This window comes from Macrotis lagotis, chromosome X, assembly GCF_037893015.1.
Source record: "Macrotis lagotis isolate mMagLag1 chromosome X, bilby.v1.9.chrom.fasta, whole genome shotgun sequence".
NCBI lineage: Eukaryota > Metazoa > Chordata > Mammalia > Peramelemorphia > Peramelidae > Macrotis > Macrotis lagotis.
In genome coordinates this window covers 288,492,572-288,510,655 of record NC_133666.1, presented here as the reverse complement: position 1 = coordinate 288,510,655, position 18,084 = coordinate 288,492,572, and the positions used below count along the sequence as shown (strand labels likewise).

Genomic DNA, 18,084 nt, shown 5'->3' with positions numbered 1-18,084 from the left:
GTTTAAGAAGGAATTCTAAACATTTTGTCAGAGTATTGCTTGCACTGCAGTGAGAGTACAATTCTCCGATTAGATACTACTAAATAATTGAATTAAAAGAGACTGGCATTTTAGTATCAAATTTAAAACAAGAAATCCCCTGGGGGAATATGGGGGAGCAGGAGGGTCAGGGGGGTAAGGGTATGAAAGGCAATGAGGGTGTAGGCAAATGAAAGGGGGGTGGAGGTGTGAGGGGGTGGGGGTGGGAGTAGAAAGGGGAAAGGAATAGAGAAAGTAAGAGGAAGGGTAGGAAAGAGGGAGAGAGAAAGAAAAAAAAACAAGTATGTTTTTAAACTATCTCTTTTTTTTTATAGCACAAAGCAAATTAACAAAAGAAGACTTATCATTTTCCCCCTAAGGAAAAGAATATTGTTTAGAAGATAAAGCATGTATATATGTGTGTGCATGCACATATATGTATGTACATATATAGATGAATACTCATCTTCTAAATTATCATTTTCTCAAGAAGACATGAATTTAGATGGTGCACCTTAGACATTATAAATCTAAATGGGGAAAAAAGAAAGGAAATAGAGGGAAAATAAACTTTCATCATTATTAATATATCAAATGGATTACTAACTTTTTGAGTTACCTTAGAAAAAAATTGCTTATATACTCATTGCCTCCATTTCCTCATTATCACTACACTTCCATTCCCTGGCTTCCAACTTTACCCCCACTGAAACTGTCTTTAAGGTTTTAAAGTATCTTTTAAGTTATTAAATCCAGTGACTTTTTCTTTGTCATCTTCCTCTTTGAATCCTCTATAGCAATGAATTGTTCACTACTCCCCATTTTGGGATATATTTCCACTTTGGTTTCCAAGACTTCTCCCTGTTGATTTTCTTCATGTCTGCCTACTCTTTGCTGGATCATCATCTATTTCCCCACCGTCTTGATTTAGATATATAGTTAGAGCTTTGTCCCATTTCCTTTCTCCCTTTTATCTCTATTTCATCCCTTCTCACCTGCTTTCATGGATGTATCATCTCTTCAGAGATCACACAGACAGACACAGACACTCTCTCTCTCTCTCCACATCTCTCCTAAACCTGAGTCTATCAGTTGGATTTCTCCTAGATTAACAGTATGCATCTAATAATCAATCTGTCCAAAATAGATGTGATTTTTCTTTTACACCAAAAAGGACCATTGCCCCCAAATTTCCTATTTCTATTGAAATGGATTTTGATGTTATTTAAAGTCTCAACATTTTGCTTGCTAAGTTGCTATTGCTTATCTAAAGACATAATAATTTTGAATCACAGTTTGTTTTAGATAAATTTTAAAGAATTTAGGATATTCTATTAAGATAGCCACATACTTATGAGAGGTAAACATATTTTGCAGTTAAAAATATTTAATGTTAATTTTAATTACTTCTTTTGTATCTTCATCATGCCCTATTCTATTTTTCATAAAATAATTATTTCTTGCATATAAGAAATGATGGCCACTAATAAGTTAGAATTTGGGGTAAACTCTGGTATTTATTATTTATTGTTGTATTTTTAATTGACATCAATTCAGCAAGAATCTTCAAGATCTTCAAATAAAATAGGAGTTCACATATGTATGTAATCACTTCCCCATCATATGATGAACTGGAAGCTGTATCTTTTCTGTCCTTCAGGGGGTTGTCAGGACAACCCAAAAGCCACTTATACAAAGTATCACAGAAAGAAGGGTTAGCATGCTTATTTTTACTTGTTACTAGTATATTGCTTTGTGGAAAACTTGTCAAATCGTACAAGTATAAAGCTTTACATATCCTTCCCACATATCTCCTGAACTTAAGTTTATCTGTTAGATTTCTCCTAGATGACTAGTGGGCATTTCAAACTCAACCTGTCCCAAATGGAATTGAATTTTTTTTACTTCCAAAAGCACCATTCCCCTAAATTTGCTCGTTTCTATTGAACTGGATTTTAATGCTATTTAAAATCCCAATATTTTGCCTGCTAAGTTGATGTTATTAATTTGAAGATACAATAATCACTTGAGTCATGGTTTATTTTAGATCAATTTTAAAGAAATTGGAGTATTCTGTTATCTGAAGGGTGTTTAATTTGCAGTTAGAAACCCTTTAATGTTAATTTTTAAAGCCCATTTCTTTTCCTCTTCACTACACCCTACTAATTATATTTTTCAGAAAATAAATTGTGTATATGAAATGATGGCCACTAATAATTTAGAATTTGGAATAAACTCTGGAATTTATTGTTTAAATATTTTTAGATTTTTTGCTAGGCTTATTTATTTAGCAAGAATCTTCATGGATATTTAAAAAAAACTACTATATCTCTGTATTCCATAGTATTCCACAAGGATGACAGTATATAATCATCCTCCCTTCATATGATGGACTGGGAACTATATCTTTCCTGTCCTTCAGGGGATTGTCAGGACAACCCAAAAACCACTTATACAAAGTATCACAGAGAGGATTCTAGCGTGGCAAGTCTTGGTTACTTGTTGCTATTATATTCTTTTGAAAAACTTGTCAGATCACATAAGGTAAAAGTTTTACAATATTCATGTTATATATATATATATATATATATATATATAAAGAACATCAATTTCTTTGATTTGTGCTATGAAATTTTCTGTATATGAATTTTAAATAAAATGTGTGGATCCTTCTGAAGAACTGACAAACAGAATTAATTTTATATAATTTTTATATACAGAACCGCTTGGGCAAGAGAAGACAACATGAAATGATGGCTAAAATTCAAGCAGCCATTTTGCAGATTCCCAAAGCATTACCAAACCGTACTTTGCGAACTATTGAAAGACACAAAATGCTGATGAAAAAAAAAAGAGGCAGAGGTTGGTCATCTTTATTTTTAATAATTTCCCATCTCATTTTAAAAAAGATAAAGTAATTTAGTGTATGATGATTAAATCACTATAAATATATGATCCTCAATTTTTTCTTTCTATCATTCTTTTTTGTCTCTAGCAAAAATTATTAGTGAAGCTTATATATCTTTATACATATCTAATCTATTTTATTCTGATATCCTTATTAAACCAAAGAGTCATAAAGCTCAAAGGGTATAAACAATCCATTTTATCTAAAATCAGTTAAGAAAACTAAGAAAAGTGAAATTACATTTTTATTTCTGCCTCTAGTATAAACTTTCAATTCTATTTCTTTTTTTTCAGTTTTTGTAAGGCCATGGGGGCCCAAGGCCACACAGTTAGATAATTATTAAGTGTCTGAGGCTGAATTTGATCTCAGATCCTCCAGACTCCCCCACCAGTGCTCTATCCACTGCACCACCTAGCTGCCTCATTCAGTTTCTATTTCTAAGTTTCAGGTTCTTTACCTTAGAAAATAAAGGCAATAAAACATGTACAACTTAACCCCTAGGATTATGGTCAAGATCAAATGATTAGATGGATTTCAAATGACTTGTGACTTTTTTTTTGAGTCATTTCACTCATGTCTCATTCTTGGTGACCCCATTTGGGGTCATCTCAGCAAAGACACTGAGAATAGTTTGCTATTTCCTTCTCCAGCTCATTTGACAAATGAAGAAATTGAATCAAATGGGTTAAGTGACTTGTCCATTGTCACATACCTAATTAAATATTTAAGACGACATTTGAATTCAGCTCTTCCTGACTCTAGACCATGCACTCTATCCACTATTCTCCAGGTTGACCTTTGTAGCTCTACCAAGCCTATTTAAAGTTATCTCTTGTCCAAGATCTTGGACATTAAAGAAAAAGAGAGACAGAGAGAAAAAGTGAGAGAGAGAGTGAGAGAGACAGAGAGAGAGAGACAGACAGACAGACAGACACAGAGGGAGGCACACAGAGACAGAGACAGAGAGACACAAACACAGAAAGACAGAAAGACAGACACAGAAAGAGAGACAGAGGGAAGAGAGGACAGATTCAGATTTCTAGATTTTCTACATTTAAGTTTTAGAGAATACGGAGAATGGTTTTCCAAAATATCTCTAAACCTATCAGTCATTACACAAGGTGAGCATAATCTAATTGCCTTTGGATTAGAGGAATTGAACCTACTTTAAATAGAAGCTCTTCAAATACTATGGAGAGCTAAGTGACATAATGGACAGTGGCCTTGGAGTTACAAAAACCTTAGTTTATAGCCAGATATTAGCTTGTGTGACCCTGGGCAAGTCACTCCATCTCTGTTTGCTTCAGTTTCTTCAGCCATAAAATGGGGGTAAAAATAGAATCTATATCCAAGTGAGCATGAGAATTAAATGAGATAGTATTTTTAAAATTCATAGCAACACAAAGGATTCTCTGTCTCTATATAAATATTATTATTATTATTATTGCTTTTATAGATATAAAGCTGTTTAAGTGAATGTTCCCATTGCATAATTGTGTAGTACACTAAGACAGGCCATCTTTCATAGAAATTTCTTTTTGAATTCTATAATATTAAAAAATGTCACCTAAACCTAGGAAGAAACTTTGTTTTTAGACTTCATTTCAATACAAAATTCAGTTTCTTTTTTCCCATATATGGAAAAACTTCATTAAGTACTTGTTACAAGAATATAGAAGAAATGATACTTCAGAATGTTTAAAATGTTTAAGAGGGGGAAAAGGTATATTTTTTTTATATTGGCCTGGATATTATATCTCAGAAACATATAGTTATATCAGTTCCTAGATGGAGTTATCTTTTAATAAAAAATGTTCTTTATGTCACCACCATATAAGAAGAATTTTCATCTGAATGGAATATAAGGTGAGAATGAAAATGACAGTTCTCCTGCTCTCCTAGACAACATTTAGGTTACTAAAAACTAGAGAACTATTTTTTTTAATTCTGTAATTCAGTTTTTTTTCACTAATTCAAACTGACCTTGAATATAATTGACACAAATTAATGAGTTCTAATTATAGTATAATAAATACATATAATTTTATAAATTCTAATGTAATTGAGTGTCTTTTTTAGACAAGTATTAACTGATTGTGTGTTTTCTCTAGGATGTGGTTAATGAAATTAAGAAGTTTGAAATGCTAATAAAAAAGGAAATTGAGGCCAAAGACGGGTAAGATTTGAATTGGCTTAATAATGTTGAAACTGCTCTGCTGTAAAAGTTTGAATATCTAATGCAAACTGGCATTCTAATAGAGGAATAAGTGGAGGCATGCTGAAACCAACTCACATCATCTCTCAATAACCAATCATTAAATTTTGAGTGTAAGCATTTCTATTTGGAAATCAGCAAATGCTACAAATCAGAACTTGACTCATTATATTGTTGTTTGTCCAGATTTAGGAAAGAAAATATTAATAATGCAAAATATAATTTTAAAATGTGTTATATAAATCGCCCCCAAGTTTCTTAACACTTACCAGTATATCCATAGGAATATGTCACATAAATTATAATACATAATAGTGCAAGATATGTAGATGTAAAACAAATGGCATGGGAAACTAAAAGGAGAAAAGATTGATAACATTGCAGATGGGCATCAAAATGATGCTTGAAGGATGGTAGTAGCTCAACAGATGAAGAGAATTGGTATATTAGAGGCTTTGGGAACAGTATTGAGCAAAGGTATATAGGATAAAAAGTGTAATTTGTGTTTGAATACAAGAATAATTTAATTGGTTGGCATAAAGATTGAGTAGAAAGTAGTATAATTAAATAAGATTAAAAAACTCAGATAGTATTAAGTTGTGGAGGGCCTTCAAGATGATTTTGAGAGTTTGTTTTATTATCTGTAGGAGGCAGGGAACTAAACTTAAGAAATTGAAACAGAAGACCAAAGCATAAAAGTTAATCTTGCTAGCAATATGAAGGAAACATTAGAGAGAAGAGAGGGGAACTGAGAAGTGCTCTTAAAATACAAGGTGGAGACTCAGGTCCATTCCCTTCCACTAACTCTGTACTCATTTCTGAGGTATATCTGAGGCTCATCACCTACCCTCAAGTCCCTGACTTCCCACAATGAATCTAGGGGCCCATCCTGTGAGGAAGAGGAAAAGTCCAGAGTCCATCTATAACTCTTGTCTAGTATGCCTCATAACTCTGGATAAGCCAGAGATGAATAAATTGTTTAGTCAACGTATAGACTCTTTAAGGGTTCATCTTTTATATATTATTTTTTTTGCTTTTAAAGCATCAAATTCTCAACACCTAGCATAGAGATCTATGACATAGGAGACATTTGATAAAAGTTGTTGATTTGAATTAGATAAAATAATAATGAAAATTTTTAGAAAGACAGAGCCATCATTTGGGAAAAAAAAAAATCTGACAACCTGATTGCTTTGAAACTTTGCTTATGAAATAAATACATGTTTTTCTATCTCAAGCTATTTTGTTTGGTTTAGCAAATTTAATGAACTTTTTAAATCAGTGATAAACTCCCGAAGAGCATTCCTTTTCATTTTTTAATTGTTTTTGGTTTATGGATTGTTATGCGGATCAAATGAAAACTCTTCTCAAATGAGACCCTCTCCACAAGTGCCATTCGTTTATGTAAACTCCATCAGGGCAGTGTCTTTCATAAAGGATGTAAGTTTAGTTTTTCAGTGGTATGTGACTTTTTTGTGATCCAGTTTGGCAATGATACTGAAGTGGTTTACCATTTCTTTCTCCAGGTCATTTTACAGATGAGAAACTAAGGCAAACAAGGGTTAAGTGACTTGCCCAGGGTCACATAGTGTGTGTTTGAGGTCAGATTTGAACTCATGAAGAGAGGAGTCTTCCTCCCAACATCTGGCCAGGCACTCTACATAATGTACTACCACCTAGCTGCTCTGTCTTACTTAATAGATACAAATAAGTGCAAATTTTTGATAGATGCTTGTATTGCCTTTAGTTATTCATAAGTTATTTAAGAATTGAGAGTTTTTTCCTATCATATAATCTTCCATTTTATCTTTGTTTTTTAACATAAAGAAATTTTGTTCCATAGTTCTAAATGACCCATTGCAAGTTGTATATTTGTGCCTGCCTGCTTCTTCCTATAAGAAGTGGGTTAAGGAATTGAGAAGATTTCATTTTGTTTTAGAGGACATTAGGGAGAGATTAATCTGAATCTACTCTGGGAATTTGTGTGACATGCTGAAGAAGGCTTATTTGTTGTCTTGTTCTTTGAGATATCAGGAAATAATTGCACTATTACAGAAGCTGGTCTTTGTATTTTCCATTAAATTAAGTTGTACTTGGTAAGGTGGGGAAGGAATAGCCATACTCTCTCCCCCAATCCTATCAAGTAATAAGGTTTATGTGTATATTATTTCATTTAATTCTCACAATAAACCTGTGAGGTAGGTGCTATTATTATCCCCAGTTTACAGATGTGGAAACTGAGACTGCATAGGTTAAGTGAATTCCCCAAGGTCATAGTGCTAATAGATGAATGAATTAGAATTTCAACTCAGGTTCCTTCATTCTAACCCAATATATTTCAAGCCCCAAACTACAGGTAGTACTTGCTATCATGAAAATTTGCTTGGTTGACTTTATTATAGGAAGGATAGCCTTGTCTTCCAAGTTGTAAATAGTTTGAATGTTCCTACTCTAGTCACGGAACAAGTAGCTGAACAGATCCAGAAGGAGGGGAAGAATAAGACAAATAACAGAGCATCAGAATAGAAACAGTGAGAGTGAGTAATGTGAAAGTAAAGAAGGGAGTTGTACTTAGAAAATCTGTTGGGAGAGTTGGAATATATGGTGGGAGAGTCAAAAAGAAAAAAGGTTCAGAAGTAAAGGTTGGACCTAAGGTATTTAGATAGTGATCTCATATATTCATGGCACTGAGCTTCTGCTGTTTGGTTGAATGTCTATGTTCCAAAATTGATAAAGTATTAACCCCTTCTCACCCCCCAAAATCCATCTATTAAATTATTATAGCATTTCCCTATATGTAGAAATATACAAATTATCTCTTTTGTAAAAATTATTTTTTCTAGTGTATCTAAAGTTCCTATTACATCTCAGACAACTGCTGATTTGTTAAGCACTTATTCAGATGAGGAATACATGAAAAAAATTCAAAAACGGCTAGCAGAAGATACTTTAGCTCGGGAACAAAGGGAGAAAAGAAGGAGGAAATTGTTATTGGATCAGTTAATAGCCCATGAAGCACAAGAGGTAAGATTATATAACTTTAGGTTCCATAATAATATAAAATTGTAAAGCTTGATTTTTCAACTCTAAAGCACTTTGTTTTTATTTACTTTATAAAATTGAAATCGTATTTTTCAATTTTCTTAATATTCTACCATACTTTGTGATCTGAAAAATAACAGCAGATGTCTTTTCATGAAAGAAAAGCTATGCAAACTCTTTATAAGTTTTTATATAAGTTTATATATAAGTTTAATCTATACATTTCATTTATGAAGATAGGAAAAACTTCTTTATAAACAATATAGAAAAGCCATTTGGTTTCCTAAATTAGTAGTAAAAAATAATGTGTTTCAAATTTGAAGACACATTTTATTTTTTAAATTATTATGATGTCTACCATTTACCTTGCCAATCCAAATTCATGCTGCATATCAAAATTGAACATCAATCACCATTATTTAGTTTAAAGCTGAGACTTTTTTGTAAGAATCAGTTTTTTCCTATTAGATGTGAAAGACATTTTTAATACTTTAGCTCATAAGGCTAGAAAGTCAACAATAATAATTTTAAAGCAAATAGTCATTTAAAAGTCTATTAACTATTAAAACAATAATCTCTTAACTATGACCCAGATTACAACCTTTCCACACCTTACAGAGATGCTAATTATCATGTGCTACTGTGGACAAAAATATTCGTCACCCAGTGGACATCTTTCTGGTAATGTGCCCCTCCATGCTACTTTTGTTGGTTGGTGAAGGAAGCTTTTCTGACTTTTGAAAGAAACCTCCAGAGCTTGCCTCGACTGGCACATTCTTTAGGATGGTAATCTTGAAGGTGTAATATGACATCCCATTATCAATTTAGTGTAGTAATTTCCTATAATTTATTTCTCTCACTATATAATTTTATATGGATATATACTCATATATGTATGTATGCACACACACACGCATACGCACACATATACATACATACTATGTTTATCCAGAATCCATCTTTCTTCCTCTCTCCTGCCATGGAAGTTAAATCTATGATCACATGATCTCCCCTGCCTTTGTTTTTTGTAAATTATCATCATAAACACATAGTATTGACCATAGAGATGTCCTCTAAGGCTAGAACAGAAAAAACTTCAAGTTCTGGCAGATTCCACCATACTGTAAAGGCTCCAGATGTTCTAGATGTCTGATTTTTTAAGCCAGATCAGTCAAATATGAAGAAGCAATTCACCCTTTATATTACATACTTGATGCCAGATTTTTTTGTCCCTGGCAACCCATGAAACAAAGGAAATTACAGAGTGATTCTTATTCTTGTGTACCTCCCCTCACCACACTCCCTACCCTTCCATTTCTATAGTGATCATGGTAGACTAGCAAAAAAAAAAAGAAAAGAAAACAGAGAACAAAAAAAGAGAATCACTTTGTTTAACTAACTTGTTGATTCTATAAATATGAGAGAAGATGTCCCATGGCACTGTATGTCAGCAGACAGACAGTGAGAGGAACTAAATCAAATCAACCTTGATATCTTCATAATAAATTAGAAAGCAAAAGAAATTTGCAGTGAAATGGAAGGACTTCTAGGTTCTCCTTGCAGACACACATAAAGGAACTGATGGATTTGGTTTCATCATCTGCACAAAGACAACAAGTGACATAATTTTAGTGATATGTCTATGGTCAGTTCTTGTATGTTCTTGTTAATAACTTGCAAAAAGATTTCAAGGAAGATTATGGGATCACAGACTGAGAGATGGATTGGACCTTAGACTTGGGATCTTCCCTTCATTTTAAAGAAAAGGAATTGAATAAGTGACTTTTGTTTCTCTATTTACTTCTGTTACACAAGTAATAAGTGATAAATTAAGTATTTTAACCAAGGTCTTCCAATTGTGCTTTTGTTCTTTCTAGTGGATTGAGCACTGGCCCTGGGGAACCAGAAAGATCTGATTTCAAATCTGGCCTTAGACACTTAGCAGTATGACCCTGGGCAAGTTCCTCCCCCTCTATTTGCCTCAGTTACATTGTAGGGTTGTGGTGAGGATAAATGGAATATTTGTAAAGTGCTTAGCAATGAGCCTGGTATGTAATAAGTGCTAAAAAAATCCTTGTTTCCTCCTTCTTCCTATTGTAGCACATTGCCTCCTTAATCGTAGCTTCTTCAGTAAGCCATGAGAGGTGTCAAAATCCTACCAAATATTTGATAACACATTCCCTATTAAATTTATATTTATATATATATATATATATATATATATATATATATACATATATACATACTTTGATATTGAGTAATTTTACTGAGAAGGTGGATAAATGGGAGGACAGAGAAAATATGTTTGAATAAAGTGAAATGAGAGAAGTCTGAGGCTTATTATTGATTCTGCAAAATACTTACATGTCACAGATTCTTGGGGCAGCTAGGTGGTACAATGGATTGAGCGCTGGTCCTGGAGTCAGGAGATCCTGAGTTCAAATTTAACCTCAGACACTTAATAATTACCTAACTGTGTGACCTTGGGCAATTCATTTAACCCCTCATTACCTTACAAAATCCCCCCCACAAAAAAAAAGAAAAGAAAGAGTTGGGAAAATTCTGGGTGACAAACAAATGAAGTCACAAAAATTATCCTAGCAGAAAGGAAATAGGCATCTGAATAGTCAGACACTAACAACTTATGACAAAGGTAAAAATCAAACTCAAACTAAAAGATAAAAACAAAATGAGAAAGAATCTATAAAGGCAATTGAACTACTTCTTTGCTGATTTCATAAACTATTAAAGCTAAAAACAGGAAGTGGATAAAACAAAAATATTGACACAACTTCTTGTTCTTAATGAACTTTGATTTGTCAATCAGATGTCACAATGGGACTAAAAGGTCCTAGAATTGCCCTTAGGCAACAAACACTTGATTCTTTTGCCAACCAGAGAGTTATGGTGGCCAAGCCATGTCTTGCAGAATAGAATATAAACTGATTTATACAATCTACAGATAAAGAGAATGGAAAATAAGCACTACAACTTTATAAAATAGTAATACACTCTGTAGGTTGAGAGTGAGAGAGAGTGGGATGCATCTATGGAAAGCCTGACAAGAAATCCTAAATCAAATAATCTAATGGCCATTTAACAATAAAACTGGAAAAACAGCAAACAGGTAAAAATAAAAATGATACATAAAGGTTTCTGTAACAAACTATTTTCTCCCAGAAGTGAGAGTGGGGCCATCTAATTTGTAATCCACTTGAGTAGAGAATGCATGAGAAAGTAGACGTGGCAGTTAAGGGGGGAAAAAAGCTGAGGAAGGAGAGCAAATGAAGTAGGCCAAATCTGAGTGGAATTGAGTAGATGACACTGAGTAGATGACACTCAGTTTCTATGTTGTCAAAGACCCAGGAGAAGTAGCAACCAAATGCTTTGGGTAAAATATATCCTTGATACTATTACTGAAAATGTAGACCAAGAATTCAATTAACTACTACCAATACTTTTTCTCTCTAAAATCTTTGAGAATGAAAGTGAGACAAAGTCTTTCATATCCTGTTTCTATACCTTTTATTCTATGAAATGAGAACAGACACATTTTCAAAGTGATTTTTCCATAGAAAAACATAGCTATAGAACCCCAGTAGCTACATATTCTAGTGCGCTTATTGTTAACCATAAAGCATTTGATTCAGTACTGTTGCCCTTCCCTTAAAGACTTTTAATTAATAAAATTTCTCCCTGATTATGTTAAAATCATGCAGAACTCCTTCAACCCTGTAGAAATAGATAACTTTGGGGACAGCTAGGTGTTGCAGTAGAAAGAACACTAGCCCTAGATTCAGGAGGACCTGAGTTCAAATCTAACTGTGTGACCTTGGTCAAGTCACTTAACTCTATTATCTTAAATAAATCAAAAATAAGAAATAGACAACTTCCATTGAGAAGCCTTTGTTTAGTAAGTGAGGCAGAAAGCAAACTCTCTGGTTTTCCATGGGTGTTTGCCACTGTCAGGAGGAGATCAAGGGAAAAAGGAATTCTTCAGTTGGTGGATAATGTGCAGATTGAGCCAAATTCCAGAAAATGACAGAACCTCCCAATTTAGATCCATAATCTCTCAAAAGAATTAGACCTAATCATCCATACTAGAAATGCCAAGGTGATTTAAAAAATAGTTGTATTGGCATTCTAGTTCATAGGTAAATGTCTCCTGACCAAGCATAGCAAATCAAGAGGACTGAACAAGAGGAGTAGGAGCATGGGCTTCTATGGATTTGAAAAGTTATATTGATGTCTTAAGGACTGCATACTTCTGTTGGAAACAAAGACCCACCTTTTTAACATCTGTATTCTTCCGCTGATATTATATGGTCACGAACCTTAGAATACTGTCTCTCTAAATGATTTTTAAAAAAAGCACCATCAAGGGGAAAGGTGAGTGGGAGTAGGCTACAAATGAGAAATTCCTCAAGAGAAACCTTGCAAAGCATATCATCTGATTTGCATATGACTGATAAAGGTGGTAGGCTGATTGGGTGGCAAGAGAAAGGGAGAAACAATGAAGGGCTAGATGCTCCATTGACATCCTCACAATATCAAGAAATCTAGAGGAAGGCCACCCAGCATATTAGAGGTGCCTCCCATAGGGGACAATATGGATAAGAGCTGCATGGGGGGCGGGGTTGGGGTTGAAGATTGCCCTGCTGAAATGATTACTGAACTATCAAAAGGTCCATGTTATTTACATCTTAGTTTTCTGAGGTTTTTAAAAATTGTATGCCTAAAGTTTCAGTTTCTATTGTATTTTTTTTTCATTTCCCTAATTTTAGAGCAACTTTTTACAATTGGACAGAGACTGTTTTGCTTTAATTTTCATATTTGCAACACTTAGCACAGTGCATTGAAAATATAAGCACTAATTGTATGTTGAGTTGAATTTCTTTTTTGTTTCATATGTGCTTTTATCCATATATGTGCATATATAGTCTAAAAGTTTTGAAATATCCAATACCATGGAACATTTTTGGTGGAAGAACTGAGATAAGAACCCGGTTCCCTTGAATTTTTTTTAAATTAGAGCTGTTTCTTTTGAGATACTTGAAGAAGCTATATAGGAGTAATTAAGAATCAAATTTTAGAACCTTAAAGATGAATGGTCCCTGGCAATTAGGAAATTTATCTTGCTTTTTCTGAACTTTATTCCCTTTTAAGGATACCTTCTGCACTGATACATACATATATATATATACATATATATATATATGTATATATATATATATACTGACATTTTCCTTGTTTTTGTCATCAATATCATCAATGCCATCACTAACATCAGTATTTTAATAGATTTATAAAAATCCTTCCATTATAACAATTACAGAGCTGAGGGGAAGGGATATTAGTATAAGTATTTTCATCCCATTTCATGGATGAGGAACCAGATTAAGAAATGTAAATGACTCTCTCCTGGGGCAACATAATTAATAAACTGGAACTTTAATCTGAGACCCCCTGACTCCAATATTTTTTCTCTTATGGCATTGTACCACTACATCCAAGAATAAGAAGTACTTCATTTCTTCCTATCCACATAGAGATATCATATAGTTTCCCACCACAAACACACACCACTACTTCTCCTTAAGTCCACCTGTTGATAAGCTTCAGAAACAAATGTAGCCCAATTCTATCATTTTAAAGATAGAGAAGGTAGAATTAGATACATAAAGCACCTTTCCAAAACTAAAAAAAAAAATATTTGAACAAGGTTTTCTGGCTCCAGATGAAACTGGAATTTTCTCCTTCCTCCCTTTTCACATCCCAAGGATAACAGTTGCTTGCTTACAGATTCCTCTTACACAATTGCAGAGAACTTTTCTACATGTCTCCATGTAGACACAGCTTAAAGAAACCAGAGAAAAAGAAAAAAAGCAGATGAGAAGAGGAATGTTCTGTATTTTTTTTTCTTTGTTTCCTCTACCATACATTTGAAGTTTTCTCAGGGTCTCCAATCCCTCTACTGTCATTGTCTTAAAAAAGGGTATGCGTGTGTATACACATGTATATGTAATTTCCAAAAGGATGACAATATGCATGTATGCACACACATTCACATATATATCAAATTTATATATAGAGAGAGATAGATACATATGCATACATATGTTTATTATATATACCAGTTCTTGAACATTTAGTGGAAAAGGTCTGACTCACACAAAGACACAAAGACATCCAACTACTAAGAAATTGTTCTGAGACTTGGTAGTTTGAGATCTGACCTCAGGATGAGGACCTCAGTCTAAGTCCTACTCCTGATAAATAGTAGCTCTGTGACTCAGAGAAAACTATTTAATCTCTCTGTGTCCCAGGCAACTTTCTAAAGACTGTAAATTTCATGACATATGCCAATTTGCATTGGTAGGGAGAGTATTTCCCCACAATTCTCCACTCCAATCAAATTACGGATCCAGTAACATATATAAAGTATAGTGTTTCATAATTTTCGAATCACTTTCATAAGCATTTTCTTGTTTGAGCCATTTCTTCCAAATAACATGCTATTCTGTTTTTAAAGTGATCACACTTACCTCAGGGTTATTGTGTAGAAAATGTGAAATTAGTAAACTTTAAGCTATTTTTTATTTTATACTTTGAGAAGTGTGTAAGGAAAGTCTTTTTATATCTTTAATAATCTACTTTCTTTTTGCTAGGATATATAGCCAGTATGTCAGTAGTAATTTTTTTGATGTGTTCTTTAAGTGAATGTAAATATATCAGTAGGTTCCATTAAACTATTATGAACCACTAATGAATTTTAGAGATGAATTTTTGTTTAGAGCATGTCCTTTTATGTAAACCTCCACTGATTGGTTGAAAATGAGACATCCCAATTTTCATTCTTCAGTTTATGTCTCTGCTGCTAAATAATGAACTTCCAATATAAACAATTCATTTACTAGTTTACTAGCCAATAGCAAAAAATAAAATAAAAATCAATGAATTTTTTCACTATGAATTTAGTTGACTGGAAGGATTGAATTATCCCCACCAAATATTAGGAAGAAATATTGTGTAATCTCAGAGATTCTAGCATTATTATCACCTACTTGCCCGTATGAGCAATGTTAATAGTTAAACAATAACCTTACTCCTTATCACCCTTTTATGAAACACCAGTAATGAAAGAACAATCAGGCAACAGTTTACAGAATCTTGGCACTGGAACAAGAAACAGAAGTCAATCATAAGCAAAAATGAAGCTCTACCCAGTGTTAGGCAGAGAGTGAATTGTGGGGGATATAAAAATGGATGTAAGACAGTTCCTACCTTTCAATGAACTTACATCCTAATGGTGGAGTCAAAACACATAATGCAGGTGTGTATGTCTGTATATATATGAACAACAAACCTTAGGCAGAACTGGGAGAGAAGAAGCCACAGATATCTGGATAGGATAGGAAAGGCCTCCTATAGGCTTCAGAGTCAAATCTTTAGGGAAAATGAAGATTCCAAGAGAGAAGAAGATGAAGTCCCCCTTGACACAGGCTGAGCAGAACATCATTCCTAGTGGATGGAGAGCCGTACTGGAAAGTGTGGGGGGTGGGGGTGGAGGCAGGTTAAGTGCCTGAGTAGACAATATTGAAACTAGAGAGAGTAAAGAGAGAGAAAACCAACAAGGTGACATGAAAAGTTGTTTTCTTTTTTAAGTATAGCAAAATATCTATTTCTTACACCATCAAATGCTACAAAAGTTTTAGCAAGAACAAGGTCATCTCTAACATAATAATAAATGAAAGAAGGTAAAAAACTTATTATTGTACAAATTGTGTAAATCTTAAAAAATAGAGGCAAGTATTTAATATGAATAAAAACACAGCCAATTCATTGTTGAAGGAAAAATGTTCCCATTTCAAAGTAGATTCCTACATTGACCTTTTTTCAGATGCCTCCTTGAATCTTTTTTTTATGTTTTATCCAGCCTTTTGAAATTAAGCAATTATGTTTAGTGTGAGGTCAATGTTTCATTGGAAGGATGCAAAACAACATCTTCAGTTTAGTTATTTTCCAAAAGTACACATTTTCTGTTGGTTTATAATACATTGTTTCCTATTGAGTTAAACATAATCCAGAAGTTACATGTCTTAATTGAAAACAAGAGATTTGCTTTTGTTTAAGTAAAAAGCTATTTAAAAACGCAATCTTCAATTTGCTTGCTTTGTTCTGACTTGCCCCCATTGTGTAGCTGATGAGAGATTGTAGCGATTTTATCATGTAGAGGAGTAATTAGCAAAAATTATTTATCAATGAGACAAGGGATAATTAAGTAGTCGACTAAACTAATTTAAAAATTTTGAAAATAATATATCTTAGAAGTAAAAGGTATTCTATTTCAAGAAAAGAGAAATATAACAACTATAACAACATTGTTATTATTAATAAGATAACATCCTAGAGAAAACTGTGCATATACAATATTCACCAAAGCAATACTGAAATATCCCAAAAATTGTTGGATTGCCCTTACTTTAATCATATTTTTTATCCTGCCAAGGGCAAATTACCTTTATTAGGCATTTATATGATAAATAGTTAAAAAGCAAAGTTTCCAGAAATGGAAAGATATTTCTGGTTCTTTTCCATCCCAGAAAAGTACCCAACTCTATACCAAGGTATAGTCAAAATGATTTAGATTATTAAGGGGTGATAGCACAAGCCAATTAGGAGAACAAAGTAAAGTTTGCCTTTCAGATCTATGGAGAGGAGAAGAATTCATGACCAAACAAGAGATAGAGAATGTTATGAAATGCAAAATGGATAATTTTATTTACATTAAGTTAAAATTTTTTTGTGCAACAAAATCAATGTAGCCAAGAATAGAATGAAAGAAAAAAACTGGAAAACAATTTTTGTAGCCAGCATTTCTGATAAAGGCCTCATTTCTAAAATAGATAGAAAATTTGAGTCAAGTTTTTAAGACTGCAAGTCATTTCCCAATTGATACATGGTCAAAGGACATGAACAGGCGGTTTTCAGAGAAAGAAAATAAAACTATCCATAGTCATTTGCAAAAATGACCTAAATCATTACTAATTAGAGAAATGCTAATTAAAATCACTCTATCTCACTGTAGTACTTCACTCCTATCCGATTGGCTAATATGGAAGAAAAGAAAAATACATGTTGGCAGGGATATGGGAAAACTAATGCACTGTTGGTGGAGTTATGAACTGACCCAATCATTCTGGAGAGCAATTTGGAATCCTGCCCAAAGTTGATCCAGCAATATCATAACTAAGTCTGTATCCCAAAGAAATCATAAACAGGGGAAAGAATCCCACGTGTACAGAAATATTTAAACAGTTTTTTGTGACGACAAAGAATTGGAAATTGTGTGCAATTTCCCAAGTTAATTGGGAGATATCTGAAGTTGTGATATATGAATATAATAGAAAACTATTGTTCTATAAGAAATGATGAAAAGGAAGATTTCAGAAAAACTGGACTTACATGAACTGATGCTAAGTGAAATGAGTAGAACCAAGAGAATATCATATACAGTAATAGCAACATTGTGTGATGTTCAACTATGACATTTAGCTTTTCTCTGCTATACAGTGATCAAGGACAAATCTAAAAAACTTGTGCTGGAAAATGATATCCATAACCCATAACCAAAGCTATGGAGTCAAATACAGATTAAAAAATACTATTTTCATTTTAAAAATTTGTTTTTTATTGGGAGTTTTTCTTTCTTATGATACTTACCTTGTGATTCTTCCTTCACAAACAGATTAATATGGAAATATGTTTTATATGATTGTGTTATATCTGAATGCTTACTATCTTTGGAAGGGGAAAGACAAAATTTTACGAAAATGAGTGTTGAAAACTATCTTTACATGTAATCAAGAAAAAAATAAAAGATTATTTAGGTTAAAAAAAC

General features: G+C 33.1%; 1 protein-coding gene across 1 annotated transcript in view; it reads left to right on the top strand.

Annotated features, from left to right (window-relative positions):
* Positions 1 to 18,084, top strand: part of SPEF2 (sperm flagellar 2) — a 374,057-nt gene that overhangs the window by 48,248 nt on the left and 307,725 nt on the right. Inside the window, 4 exon segments of the mRNA XM_074206967.1 lie at positions 2,739 to 2,861; positions 2,863 to 2,880; positions 5,038 to 5,102; positions 7,985 to 8,165. Of these exon segments, the coding sequence (XP_074063068.1) occupies positions 2,739 to 2,861; positions 2,863 to 2,880; positions 5,038 to 5,102; positions 7,985 to 8,165 (387 nt within the window).